This window comes from Ceratotherium simum, chromosome 3 (genome assembly GCF_057802395.1).
Source record: "Ceratotherium simum simum isolate JZ-2026a chromosome 3, ASM5780239v1, whole genome shotgun sequence".
Classification (NCBI taxonomy): domain Eukaryota; kingdom Metazoa; phylum Chordata; class Mammalia; order Perissodactyla; family Rhinocerotidae; genus Ceratotherium; species Ceratotherium simum.
Window position 1 is genome coordinate 1066026 of NC_141902.1, and position 15236 is coordinate 1081261.

General features: G+C 42.9%; 1 protein-coding gene and 1 non-coding gene across 2 annotated transcripts; both read right to left on the reverse strand.

The window, feature by feature from the left end:
* Positions 1-1539: 1539 nt before the first annotated feature.
* TMX1 (thioredoxin related transmembrane protein 1) lies at positions 1540-14988 on the reverse strand. Its single transcript, XM_004436338.3, has 8 exons — positions 14816-14988; positions 11889-12004; positions 10466-10511; positions 8250-8378; positions 6210-6255; positions 6012-6113; positions 5824-5890; positions 1540-3276 (listed from the first exon to the last, which is right to left on the reverse strand). Exons 1-8 carry the CDS (start codon positions 14965-14967, stop codon positions 3098-3100), a joined length of 837 nt encoding a protein of 278 aa, XP_004436395.1. The 5' UTR covers positions 14968-14988; the 3' UTR covers positions 1540-3097.
* Positions 11636-11769, reverse strand: LOC147917385 (small nucleolar RNA SNORA70). Its single transcript, XR_015551797.1, has one exon. It is a non-coding gene; the product is annotated as a small nucleolar RNA SNORA70 (small nucleolar RNA).
* Positions 14989-15236: the final 248 nt, after the last annotated feature.

The following is a 15236-nucleotide window of genomic DNA, read 5'->3' on the forward strand; positions in this document are numbered from 1 at the left end:
ACGGCCACAACACTGCTGTGATCACCATTTCTCATTAATGAGTCAAAATAAACCATCAAGAGAGGAAATATTTTAGATACGTTCAAGTATATCATTTGACCTTACTACCTATATATTATCAAACTTCCAATTTAAATCTATTGTTCTAGTTGAAATGGTTTTAAAACAAATGCAAAAGTTGCTAGATGTGCGATGCTAATATATCTAAATCTGCAAGTAGGATATTCAATTCAAAATTTTACTTGTAGAATTATACAATTACTCAGTAGGACCACTCATTTAAATTCCATCCCAAATCAATTATCTATTAATCAAAGATCCACATCAAAAGTAATTTGTCAATCATATCTCAATAAAGCTGGAAAAAAATTAACTTAGTGAAAGAATTCTACCTTAAACTATCACGTTAAATCAGAACATCCTTGGTAACCCTAAAATGAGTTTAAATCTTCATTTGAAAATGTTAATCTCACCACAACATAATCAAGTCCAGAACTATGCCTTTTATGCCCTGGGCTGAATAAGGACACAACTGCCCTGGGAGATCTGCTTTCAAAGCATCGTTTATTGAATAACCTTGATTCTTCAGAGTACCCAATATCACAGACTGTAACTACTGAATTCTGACATTTCCGAACAGTCTTTGTTGCAATATTCTGATGAGTGAGATTTTAAGAATTTAAAATTTATATTCTAATTTAACATACAGACTGAATTTTCAGTACTTATACTGAAAAAAAGCACAAGATTTGAAATTAGAACTGGATTCAAACTGTCAAACTTATTTCCGCCATAGCTCACTGAGCCCGTTCACCTGGAAGATGAGTAATGCTTACTATCATATGCTCTAGTTAGGACTCAATGAATTATGACAGGAAAACAACTTAGCACAATGCGAGCAGGTACTCAGGGAATGGCAGCTATCATTATATACGCAGGAATCTTCACTGTAACTTACCAGTCTTGCTGATTATTTCTACTGGAGTGATCACATTTTATAACACGTTCACAGTGGAGCTGAACGATCATGGGGCAGAGTTCTCCAAGATGCTGACACTGCACTTTATTCCCTCTTAAACCATTTGTAGCAAAGCTGCCATGATGAGCCCCCTGACACCAATAATGGAAACACAAGGGGTCTTTAAAGATAAAATAATCCCATACAGTGTCTGTGAGCCTCTGATGTGACAGAAATTGATTATTCAGCTGTCTACAGCGACAATCCTGAAGAAATGCAATCTGTTTTCTGAAATATCAGGTCTCCACCTGTTCAGCCTACTTTTAATTTTCTGTATAAATAGTATTTTCTAATTACTTAAAAACTTGAAATTCATCATGTCATGTATACTAGAAGACTAGCAAATAGAATGCTTGATTAACGAGCACTATTTTCCTCTATCACCTCAAGGAACAGAAAAAGCTGTGAGACTCTAGCCTTGATGACACACACCAATGACATTTACAGCGACAACTATTGATCTGAACATTCTTAAATACAAAGTAAGCATTTCTAAATATGCAAATAGAAGTCACACTGTCTTCAGGTTTAGTGAAGTGCTTACAAAAGTTTATTTTGTGCTTAAAATATTTTTCTAAAGCATCACAAATTTATTACACATCCAAACTCTTCAATGATAGCACAGTCAACATTCTGAAGGACAGGCCTGTAAAGAAAACTGTTGTACATGTGACACTGTCAGTCTAATGGACTCACAGTAGCAGGATCTAGACGCACAGGGACATTACAGACATCGTCTATCACATAAGGGACAGGTATTCGGTCTCAAGTGTTATGGGTTTCCCCCTCTTGCAGCTAATACAGTTCCCTATTACCACCCCACACCCCCGCCCCCCATAAGGTGAAAACTCTGTTCTAACTCTTCAAGGAGTAGAAGTACACTCAATGTCCTAACCTGCTGCTTTCCACCTGTGAACCCACAAACAGAAAGGACAGCAGGACACAGAGTTTGTCCTTCCAGAAACATGAGAATGCTGTGATGTTTAAACATCAAGCACACTGACTGTACCATCAATTAGGAGCTCTGCATACATGAGGACAAATACACACTGAAAACATACACTGTGAAACGCTTTCTCCTGAGTAGACTGTAACTGTATTTTATATCAAATTAAGCTTCTGTGAATCTTCAAAATGTAAAATACCAAGGCTTTTCCACAACAGCAAATAAAAAACAGACGGTTCACTTTCACATCCAAAAAAAAAGTTCAAGTAGATGTTCAACAAGGACAACGTAAAATCTGAAATGAGTGGCCAAAATTTTAAATTATCAGTAGATAACTCTTCAATTTTAAAGATCCCTCAGAACACTTCAGTTTGAAACAAGAAAAAAGTACTATTTATTAAAATACAAAAAACATTTCCAGGAAATTCACCAATTTAGAAAATGAAAAATGTAACCCATGGTAACAAAAGTACAAATCACACACCGGCACAGGAGAACAGAGGTGGCAATGCCTGGACAGGAACCAGGACCCCCCACGCACGAAACTCTCTCGGTCAGCACACATCCCGTGTCATCCTGTGCAGAAGACTGCAACAAACCAACATCACTTTATTAGTCGCATAATGTAAAAATATGAGGAAATTTTGGACTCTATCTCTAAAGGGACCACAGAGCTGTCACTGAAATACACATTTCTTGAGACAATGGGCAAAGTTCCCATTTATGGGAAAGATGTTCTTTTTTTCACACAGTGAAACTGAAAAAAATTATATCAAATGAGAAATTTTTTCTCCAAAGTAATCTCCTTAAATAACTCAATAATGCAATATGGGAAATTAATTTTTCAACTCAGACTTGAAACAGGTTATTATTAAACAAACATACACATCTTATTGCTTGGCACCAGATTTTTCAAAAATTAAACTGTTTAAACCACCATGCTGTTCTTAAACCCAATTTCAAACTTTTTTACGTAGTACTACTGTTATTTTCTGAAGGTAGACTGTTCGACCTAACGACAATCTAGACTGAACCCAGCGATGTACAAGCAAGTCACAGTTTACTTCAAACGAAAAGAAACAATCAACCTTCTGTTTCTGTCAAAATCCTATCAAGATATTTATAAAAATTAACTAGGATTTATCTGTGGCCAGGGAAGGACCCACAGAACGTTGTCTGATGGCATTCTGCAGAAAGTCTGTGTTCGTTCCTTCTTTGCTTTCAGCTTCCTCTTCTGAAACATCATCTTCATCAGCCTCTTGTTCCTCCTCCACTTTTTTCAAAGGTTGAGAAGATTCTGGCCGTAATTTTTCTTAAAGATAAAGACCAGAAATGTGTTTTGTTGATGTATTAAAACCAGAGTAAAATCAATACACAATTCATAGGCCCATAAATGCCTTGGCATTTACTGATCACTCATATGTTGGATTTTCGAAAGAAAAAAGTTTTCTTCAAGAATAAGTGATACCATAAAAATAAAAACTGGTTTGGAAGACCCGTTTTACTTACCAAACTCATTCTAATTACCTACCTGTTCATGAACTGAATTGAAATTAATGAATCAGAATTAACGCTGTGAATACGGATGCTGTAAGAAAATATACTGCACCAAATGTAACTATCTTGTATTAACTTCCTATGAAATCTTCCAGTTAGTAAGTATACTGAATCAAACTTTAACTCCACCATTGTTTTCAGCTCCCAGGAGAACAGGAATCAGAATTTACAGCTGAAGGTTAGATTCCTACCCATGCTGTTTTTCACGTGGTTTGATAAATGTGCTTCCTCTTCCCCACATGTATTTTATTAAGGTAAACAAATGAGAAAATATACAAATCTTAAGTGTACAGCCCAGTGAATTTTTAAACATGTACACACACATATACCCTTTCTATGTTTTATAAGGCATGCTGCTAGTTCCCTCAAACTTAGAACACACCACGGTACTGAGACACAGCGCACAGAATGGGGCCAATGAGCTTTACTCTGCTCAGTGATTCTGGACTGCCCCTAATCCTAGGCAGTCCCGAAAGTGGGGGAGAGTGGGGTAAGGTGGAAGAAGTCACCACGCAGTGGACAGTCTGTGTCTGGTCTGCCTGTGTCCGTTTCTTGGGTCCACCGCCCTTCCCTGTGCTGCATCCCATCTGTTTGTGATGAGCACTGTAGTTACAGCAGTGGTTCTCCACCAGTGCGATTCTGCCCCCAGGGAACACTGGCAACGTCTGTACAGGCTGTCACAACTGAGGGGTGCTACTGGCACCCAGTGGGATGCTGCTGAACATCCAACAATGTATGAAAGACAGTCTGCCACAATTAAGAATCATCCAGCCTAAAAGGTCAACAGCAGCGAGGCTGAGAACCCTGGTTTACAGTAATTCTTCCAAGAAGTGAGCCCTTTACACAGTGGAGTGCACAGAATTTTTCCGAAAGGTGGGTGGGTGCAGGGAGAAACTGCAGTTCCTTCTTGCTCTGGGATTCTGAGCTGTGGCTTTCTAGAATCATTTTATGCTAAGGACTGGAAAGAGCAAAAAATGGAGCAAAGACATGGAGAATTGGACAATTCAGAAATATAACATCATAACAACATTTGAGCCCCAGGATCCAGCCAACTGTGCCCTCAGACTTCCCTGCTACAAGAACCACTAAATTCCTATTTTGCTTAAAGCCAGACTGAGTTGGGTCTTTCCTAGCAACTCAAAATCTAAGCTGAGCACGCAAACTGGAAAACAAATGATGTGGCCTGCTACAGAAGGGACCACATCACACTAGTGTGGATCAGTATCTACCAGCTGTGTCACAGATTACTTAAAAGACAAATCTGTCGTTAGGTTTAAGGTTTTTGAAATGAAATAAATATAAAATGTACACTCACCAACTTTTAAACTGCCTTTTAAGTAATCTGTGCTTACATTTTTTTCCTACAGGTCAGTAGCCCTTGGTGGGTAAAACAATCCCCTCCCCTAAACACGTCCCTTTTTAGTATCGATGCAACAATCTAAGAAATGAAGAGATAACCCATCAGTGGTTCAACAGACAGGCTCACGGTTCGGACACCTGCACAGATTCCACTCCAGGAGTTCTGACCTCAATAAATCCCAAGTCACGAAAGGCAGTGTTTAAGGAGGGTGTCAGGCCCAGAGTCTGCCACCATTTCTGTGATCCTGGAAAGACAGCTGGTCTCTCTGAGCCTCAGTTTCCTCAACCACGAAACAGGAAGAGTGTCACTGATGCCGCCCACTTTAGAGAGCCGCTGAGAAGCAGACGGCACGACGGAGAGTTCTCACAAACAGCTCACAGGAGGGCTGCCATCACCATGTAATTTTTAAGATTAAAAATACATGACTGGTAGGTAATTCTATTAAGACAGAGAGCAGCGAATACTTCTAGTTATATAAACTCATCCTGTAGTACAGCACAGGGTCAATGCCAATCCTCAATCAGCTACGGGAACTGCTCTTCCAATATCCTACCAGAAAAACTTAGACTTGGTTAGCACACAAAGAAAAATCCTCCAGTGTGTCCCTATAGTAATGAATTACTCAAGAGTGGAATATAGTTAACTTTTTTGACTCAAGTATATTCAAATGGATCCATGAATACCATAGAATTTTCAAATAAATTGATATCAGATCGTATTAAATATCTATAAGTTATATAGCAATGTTAAAATTCTCCACATTATAAATGCCAAGAAAATAACTATGTTCCGAAATCCACCGGGCTGTCATTCTTACATGAAACCTATACCCCCTCCCGCTACCAACACAAACCAGCACTCCATATGTAGAAACCTAAGCTGGAACGGCAATGAAATCCCGTCCCAGAAATGAAGGGGATAAACATTCACAAACATACTTACTGGAAGGGTATGGCTGTGGTCTGCGCCTTTTTGAAGGACAAAGGCAATCTGCCACAAAGATCATACACTGCAAAAATAAACGTAAGTAAGTCTGAACGTATAGTATACAATAAAACTAGTGCAACTACATTAAATTGTCAAATTTTAAAATATTTTTCTGCCTAGTACTCTGAAAACGAAGTACTCACAAGTCCTAAAAACAGCCCAGAAAGCAGAGTTGCTAAAGCAAAAACTGTATATGATCCCCAAACTGGTAATCCAAGGTCTTCAATAAAATAGTTGTGCCAAGTCTAAAATCAAAAGAAAAAATAAACTAAAAACCTGATTGTTTTTTAAAAAATGACAGTGTCAAAAATGTTTACTGGAAATAAAGTGTTAGCCCATACCCGGATCCACATGGAGAGCTGGAAGAGTGCTGACATACTGCCCATCCTAAAACAAGAGAGAGATGACTGAACACTCAGGAGGACGCACAGCTGTGAAGCACAACACGTGTGTGCATGTCGGCATCTCCTGTTTGTACTGTCATTTCCCCGACACCACAGACTTCACTGCTGGCATCAGTCAAGATTAGTGAGACATCACTGATTTCAAGCCTGTAATAGGAAGGCTCATTAATGAAAATTAAGTTTCTGAATTGTTGTCACTATGTGATGTCCTCAGAAATAACACTTGATAATTTTTTTTCCTTTTCTCCTACTGCTTTGACGTTAACCTTTTTTCACCTTTCATCTGATGATTTCTCCAATAACACTCTAGTAACAGATGACAAGCTCTATGGACCCAGCTGGTTAAAGTTAGGCTTATGTAAGCAAATGGTAGCTCTTATTCACCCTTACGACCCTCCAAAGAATGAGCAGACAAGGGGGGCTGAAGGAGGCCTAACAATTACCCCCCTTTTGTATTAAAATTAAATAAAACTTACAATAGTATTAGTTTGATATAGTTTAATGATAAACAATTACATAGGAAATAAATGCTAAGTCATCATATAAATAAAGATACTTATTTTCACATAATTAAACCCAAGTAGTTTAGATGGGCAGTTACAAAAAGGTATCCTCCAAAAATGAGATGGGTTTGTGGGTTCCCAATTGTCTTTCCTCTAGCAGAAGTGTTGCCACCAACACATAAACCAATTCGCACATAAACCAAAGCTCCTGCGTGCTGGATGACCTAACCTGACTGCCCATCACTGGGTGGGTGGACCTGCTGGGCCAACACTGAGAGTGCCCCTCACTCAGTCCACCAATAAAAAAGGTATGGACTGCTGCCCTGAGGACTCAACAGAGACTTACAAGCAATGCCCTTCCTCTACCAGAGAGGGTAAGCTTCATTTATGAGATGAGATTTCAAAGAATAGAAATCAGTTACATTTCCAGTTCAACAGAAAGGGACTTTAACCGTGTTGCTTCTGTTGTTTAAAATGCACAATGGGCCAGGAACAAGGAACTGAAACATAAGCACTGTGCACCTCACTGCAGTCTGCACTAATCACACTACCAGGAACACTGGGCGCCTGAACTGGGCTGGGCTGGGGCTCAGTGGGGGAATTCTGACAGCTAAAGGACAATTCGATGCAGAGGCTTTCTCAAGAAGGGGGGGGGGGGAGCGGAGGGGGGCCGTGCTAAAGATAAACTTCTATTTCAAAGTCCTGCCTAGGGCTGCTCTTTTCCCACTCCCAGAATCCAGAGCACTTTTCCCTCCTACACTCCTGGAGTCCCGACTCCCCCATCCTCCAAGGGCAAGCATGATGAGCAGACAGGAAGAGAGAGCTTAGCCACAGCAGGATGAGTCCATGGTGACCTCAGCAAAACTCACTATTCCCAGAGGTCTCTCAAATGACGCTGAGGACTTGCACCCCAACGGCTAGCCGGAAACATGCTTGCTGTCCCCAGCCCTTACTGCTCCAGAGCGAGCTACTATGGAGAGATGCGTCTACCCTCCAGCTGTACAGGAAGCTCAGCATCAGGGTCACTGCGCATCACACGGTTCAGTCACCAGACAGGCGGAATGACTCAACCACATGAAACCGGGACCTGAAATCTAAGCGGCATGAGTACATACACGTTTGAGGGCTCTCATTCAAACATTAAGCTCACAGGACAGCTTCACCCCTTACACTGCCCACATGCTTAGGGGGATTATTTAGTGTTTAATGATCAAATGACCGTATCTAGAGTGAAAATATTCCTGGAAAGGCTTTCAACTTAATTCTGTAGAATGCCTCCTTCTAGTTTAACAAGGATCCAAGTATCTGTTTGAGCTTGAAGATAAAGTCAAACTAAAAACATCACATAGTAAATCTGAATATACCTTAAGAGTCCAGGAATTAAAACTCAGTATGAATGCTTTATTTACACGAAATATGGTTAACTGTTTCAATTAATCCTGAAATAAAAAGACAAAAAATCCCTTATACTTACAGAACAGAACCAGGACCAAACCATGATGAAATGGGTCCAATATTCTTCCACTCTTTTTCACTTATGAAGTTTATGAAGTCCTTCTTAGTCCTCGGGCCCTGATAGCGCCTAAATTCACCATCTTTACAACTCAAGAGGATCAGAATTCAATATTAATCAGCACCAAATAAACTTTGTATGTTTTGCTAATACTTCAAGCTCATTTTACAATCAATCCTAACATTCAAATCATTAGCAATGCACAATAGCAAATTATGCTAATTACCTATTCATGACACCTTAGCCCCAAATTTAACTAAACAATGAGGTTATATTTTTAAACAATCATAAGCCTTAAGACTGTCACTCTTCCAAATAATAAAACTATGAAACACAGTAAGTAGTTAATTATATGTCAATTATATCTCAATAAAACTGGGGGGAAAACACAGTAAGTATATCTCAGCAAATCACTTTAAGCCTTATGTGTAACATACACGTGAAAGGGAAGACTACAAGAAAGACTGGAGAATTGTGTCTGGCACTTATTATTAGCTATTGTTAAACTCTGGGTTAGAACTGAAGGCATTTTTCTGGTGTCTTCGGTCACGACTGCCTCCTCTCAGCCACCACGCTTTAAATCAAGGGAGGTATCTGGTGCAGTGCTTCCCTTCTGCCAGTTTCAGTGACTCTTTTAAGCCTGCTCTGCGTTCTTCCTGACGTCAACCTCCTCCTTCCCATTCCCAACGCATGGAGTTCTGTCCCAGGGTCATAAGTGCTCTCCCTGCTCCCACACCTTCACCATTTCCCAACTACCTTCAGTAATACTGCCAGTCTAATCCTACTTCATTAACACTTGCATTTTTATCACTTACGTGCAAAAACTTTCAATAGCTCCCTCCTACCTATAGCCGGGCTGAAGGATCCTCTATCTACCCAGAGCCAAAGACCACAAGGAAGGCTCCACTCAAAAAAAATAAAGTTTTGTGGAGAAAATGGCATTTGAGCTGTTTTTGAAGGATAGGTAGGATTTCAACAGGCGGAAATTAGGGGATGGGCGTGATAAACAATGTGACTAAAAGGAAAAGGGCAGGATAGTCCAGGTTAAGTTCAGGAGGTGCTGAGAAGGTAAAAGGAAGGGGGGAGACTGATGACACCAGTTGAGGGGCAGGTGGGGAAGGACAGAGTGAGGGTGGGAGGCACCCTGGAGACAGACCAGACCAGAAACAGACACACAGGGAGGAGGGGCGAACAAAAGGCACACAAACAGGGGGGAGGAGACAGACCACACAGAACTACCAGCTCCCTGTTTTGCTAACTTCAAAGGAGGAGAGAAGTACCTCCTGGCATTCCACCCACCAGCCAGATGAACATTAGGGTTCAGGGCAGGTGCAGGGACTGGAGATTTCCTAGCCCCACTAGAAGATAAAATCCAATTAAAAAACCTGACACTAGGGATGCCCCTCCCCCACCCCCATCCCCGGCCCCCGCCCCCCACAGCCTAGTGGTTAAGTTCAGCACACTCCACTTTGACGGCCCAGGTCCACGGGTTCTGTTCCTGGGTGTGGACCTACACCACTTGTCAGCGGCCGTGCTGTGGTGGCGACCTACATACAAAATAGAGGAAGACTGGCCCAGGTGTGAGCTCAGGGCAAATCTTCCTCAGGAAAAAAAAAAAGAAAAAAAAAAAACCTGACACTGAAGACTACATAGTCTTGTCCATTCTGATATAACGCTCAGCCACTTCACCTTCTACTGTCCCCAGGGTAAAGCTATAGCACTTTCTTAGATTTTTGAACATATCATGTCCCTATTTATGCCTGCTTATGAGAATGTCCACAGGATGACATGCTTACTTTGCACCCTTCTGAAAATTCTACCTCTAAGGTTGGGTTTAAACCTCATATTCTCCAGGAACCACTCCAGCCCAGTGAATGTTCCCTTACCAAACTTCCTGCAGGACCTACCACAACTCTGGGCTCATAATCACCCACTACGCTGAACAGTATCACACCACTTCATGTGAACATCATTGTTCACAACAATTATAAACCTCTGAGATCAGGAACTGTATCACACATCACTCATCTCTCTAAAGATACTAAGAGCAAAATAAGCCTTCTAATACACTTACTGAATATAATGCTCTTTAGACACGATCCAGGCCGGAGGCCTGCTATGCTGACTGCACTATGACGTCGCCTTCTGCATGAACTACAGAATCTTCAAACACTTACTGATAAATGGTGGGAAGAGCAGTTATGATAAATCGCCCACTCAGTCCTACAAAAGACAAAGATGTGAAGGTAAGACAAGAAAAAACACACAGTAGGTTTGATATGGGGCAAGCACTCACTACTTAAAAGTTAATTCTCAATTATTTAATACTAACAGGGAAAAAATATGAAATCATATCTAGAAATAGTTGAGCTTTGTAACAAACAATGAAAAAAGTCCCAATTATGTACTTAAAGCAACTTTAAAAAAAATGACTGCACATTATCTAAATAAAAGTTATGTAAAGCTTGACTATTAAAGATATCTGTGAATATATTTTATATATGTGTGGGTGTGTGCGTATATATATACATACACACTTGATGGATTACACCACTGTGTGATAAGACAAGTGATGAGCCACGGAACAGCACATATAACAGCAGTCTTAGAAAGGTCTAACATCAAATGAAATTGCATTTGACATTTAAAAAACAGAGGCAGAGTTTAAGGTGTTGTTAAAAATGGAAAATATTATGCATCTTTCATAAGATGGACAATTAACAATAGCAGCTAAAACTATTATTAACCACGTGTTAAGCACTAATATAACTGAGGACTAATCTCTCCATCCCTCAGTTTTCTTATCTGTAAAATGGGGGCACTACCCATCTCACAAGGTTGTGTAAGGATTACACAATAAGCAAGACCTGTAATAGATACGTGCTCAATAAATATTAGCTATTATTAACATCTGGGATGGGGGCAGAGTCATGAACCCGGGTTTATTACAACCAACAGGTAAGACGAGGCTGGTCTAAGACAGAAGCATCCTTAAGGGCAGGGCCTGCCACTTGTCCAGGGGGCCAAGTCAGGAGTGCACTTGACCCCACAACCATGAGAGCTTTGTGATTAAGAGCCCATGTCCTCAAATCACAGGTATTAAATTTGGAACGTAATTACAGAGATTCGGATCACTTGTCAGGGAACGTGTCCTTGACTGTACAAAGAACCTCAGCCACATGCTCCTTATTCTGAAGCCTGGGATGGATGCAACTGATGGCCTGGTCAATGTCTGCCTGGTCCACCTGTTCTAGGACTTCTCAAAGGCATCTTACACTTGAGTCTGGAGACCACAATGCAAAGGGAAAAAGATCAGCGGCAGTTATGTGGGGAAGAATGGGGGGAGGCAACGTCTGCAAGGCGCCTTAGAGCAACACAGAAAAGTAATGAGCTGTACACACAACCAGGAATCTGCTTTTTGCAGCCGCTGCACACTGAGCCCCCATCAGGGAGGTCAGTGACTCGGCTTAACCAGCTGCAGACAGCTATGTTTTCAAAATCTAATGAAAAGGTGAAGTTAAGACCATGTACCATGGAAAACAGGATAAACATATGAACCCAATCTGCAAAGACACAAAGCTAACCACAGACTTACAGTACCTGGCTGCTCCGTGACATCTACTTTTGCAACATTAACCTCAAGATCTTCTCCCCATTCAGCAAAACTTTCCCATTCTGGTTGAAGATTCTGACAAGCAGGACACCATGGAGCATAACTAAAAAACATAGTTTTAAAAAAGTTAAGCATCCAATGACCATACCGGGATAAAAATTCTAAAATGCGTAATTTGTGAAGAATATTTTATACTGAAAACAAAATAGCAAAGTGGTTAATTTTGTAAAGATGAAAAAGTTTTAAATGTGGGTCTAACACTCTGGAAATCAATGACGATCAGGTAAAAGCAATCCTGAGAATAAGTTCTTAAGACACAAGGGCTTTTTCACATGCAAAACTGCTCTTTAAAAACTACTTAAAATGTGGCCACCAGAAAGCTAAATGCCAAATCTAGAGTTCACCAGTTCTAATAATTTTAGTCACAAATGCAAGGTGCCAGTAAGGAAAAACCAGGAAGTGCCAGGCTATGGTGAGCAAGGAAACAGTGTGCCATCTTAAGCAGGGAACCACCACTCAGCTCAATTGCCACAGGGGACTGCCTGCCCAGTACAGCCGCTATTCTTACTTAAAAGAAGCTGAAAACCTGCATTTTTATGTAAAAATGTTACCTCAAAACTTAACCCACAGACACAAACATGAGGCAGGCCAAACGAAATTCTTCTGGCCAGCCCTTGGTCAGCCTGCTTCCAAGACCTCGGGTTTACAAACCCACGGCCAAGCATATTAGCATCCTAAGTACTCCTCTGGTGTTCAGCATCTTTCAAGTCCCCGATTTTTCCCTAGGATTTGATTTTTCCACTTTACTGTGTGCTATCTTACAATTTGCCTCCTCTTTTTTTTTTTTTGTGAGGAAGATCAGCCCTGAGCTAACATCCGTGCTAATCCTCCTCTTTTTGCTGAGGAAGACCGGCTCTGAGCTAACATCTATTGCCAATCCTCCTCCTTTTTTTCCCCCCAAAGCCCCAGTAGATAGTTGTATGTCATAGCTGCACATCCTTCTAGTTGCTGTATGTGGGACGCGGCCTCAGCATGGCCAGAGAAGCGGTGCGTCAGTGCGCGCCCGGGATCCGAACCCGGGACGCCAGTAGCGGAGCACGCGCACTTAACCGCTAAGCCATGGGGCCGGCCCTGCCTCCGTTTTTTTAATGGAACCAGGAAGAATAAAGCCTACATCTAAACGCAAAAGTACAGTTTCTGTACTTCATTATTTTTTCTTGACTCATTCATGAAAATAACACTCCTCAAAGTAATAGGCATTGTGGAACAAGACTAGAACCATACATAAAAGCCAAAGCCCACAACAATGAATTGCATTAAATGAAAACATCCCTATAACACAACTTCTGATCAGGATAAGTTTAATGTAGAGAACTGACTTGTAATAAGAGCAGACTGTCACTAGACTACTAGATCCCTTTTTCAGGTTCCTTTTGTTTCTTAGGTGCTTTTTAAAGACTTAACCTCAAAACCAGTAGGCTATAAGGGAAAAAAAGAAAAAATTCTATGGTTTACTCAATTTCACACAGATGCTCTAATTTAAACCCCTAATACTTCACTTTTGACTGCTGTATTTACACAGTTTGATCAAATGAGTGAAAAAAAATCTCCTTGAGTAATACTTGACTGTATTTTGCATATAAATTATAATCACTATTGCTTGACACATTATTTATGAAACTGAATATTTTGTGGGCACAATCTAAAGCAAGTTACTCATGACAACGAAAACCAAATGCTGTCACTGGTTATATTCCCTCTCCCCTGCAGCTTCAATGATGACTGAAAATTCACTTACTCAGTACAGAGTATATGCACACTGTACAAACATTTTCCTCTATCCTGTCCTCCAAATAAACGTCCGACGCTTTTTTTGATTTTACAACTCAAGAGCTACTGATCCGGCCTTCTGGGTTCTCCCCTGCGGATGTCCACCTCCCTCCTTAACTGGCAACCCAAGCCCCAACCGTACAGGAAAACAGGACTTGAACCTTGTTAAAGAAGGGGAGGGAGAGTCCTAACAACAATTATCGCATGCCTACACTGTGTGAGGGTCGGGAGACGAAAGGAAGCCGGTATAGCTCTACCAGGACAGATGACTTAAGCCCTTAGGTCCGTCTCTCATACCTGTCTTACAGAATTTGCTGAGAATTAAACACGATAAGGTATGTCAAGCGCTTAGCGGCGTCTGGTACACAGCGAACACTCAATAACGGTTTCTTGACGAGCCTCGCTAGCACCACCAGCTTCAACACCGCACCGCACCACCGCAGCGCCTGAAGCAGAGGCACACGGTCGGCCCTACCGCTGCCGCAGGGACACTATCACCGGGCACGTAACTCCTGAGCAGTACCGACGGCCGCCGGGCGCCGGGGAGCCGACACCACACTCAACGAGAACCGGACCTCGAAACGCCGTCCCACCAGAGGCCCAAGAGCAAACCGGGACACCCAGCACACTGCCAGAACACTCACTCCAAGGAAAGGGGAGAGGTGGGGCAGAGAAGAGCAAACAAGAAAACGATAAAGGCAACGAAGGTTTACAAATAGCCCAAACCGAATTCTCTCGGCATTGACAACAGAAACAAAAAGAAAGCAAAAATGCACGGCTCCGGAGTCGACATCCCCACACCGCAGACGGACTTTACAGAAGGAGACAGAGAACAGGAGGGTCAGTCTGGCGGCCGTCTAGCGGCGGGTCTGAGGTCCCTCGGAACACCCCGCGCGGACCGCCGAGGGAACCGCGAGCCCACGGGGGACTCGGCGCGCCCGCCACACCCGGCGGGGGACCCAGGCGGCCGACGCCGGGGTCTATGAGGGCCGGGGTGAGGCCGGAGCGAGGTCGGGCGCGGACCGGGATGGACGTGGAGCGGGACCCCGCCCGCCGCCCGCCCGCCCGCGGGCCCCGGACTCACAACTCGATCATCCACTCTCCTTCCAGCAGCTCTCTCCAGTTCTCGTCCGTGACCACGCGCACGTCGCTCCGCCGGCCGGCGGTCGCGGGCGCCAAGCAGAGCAGCAGCAGCAGCACGGCCACCGGAGCCCGCACACTCCCGGAGAGCGCCATGTTGCCACCGCTCCTCCCGCCTCTCCGCACTTCCGCCCTCGCGGCCCGTCTGCTCATGCGCAGAATCCCGCGGCCCGGCGCGCGCGCCTTGAGGATTCTCCCTGCGCAGTCGCGCGAGGCCGGGTGCTGGAGGTGGGTTGAAAAGTTAGGAGGGAGGCGCGCCTACCCCTAATGCGCATGACAGGAAGGCGGTCCCCGCAGGCCGCCATGCGCTGCGCAGCCCGGGAGGAAAGGAGCGAGCGGGGCGAGGTTGCGGGCCGGGGGGCGGG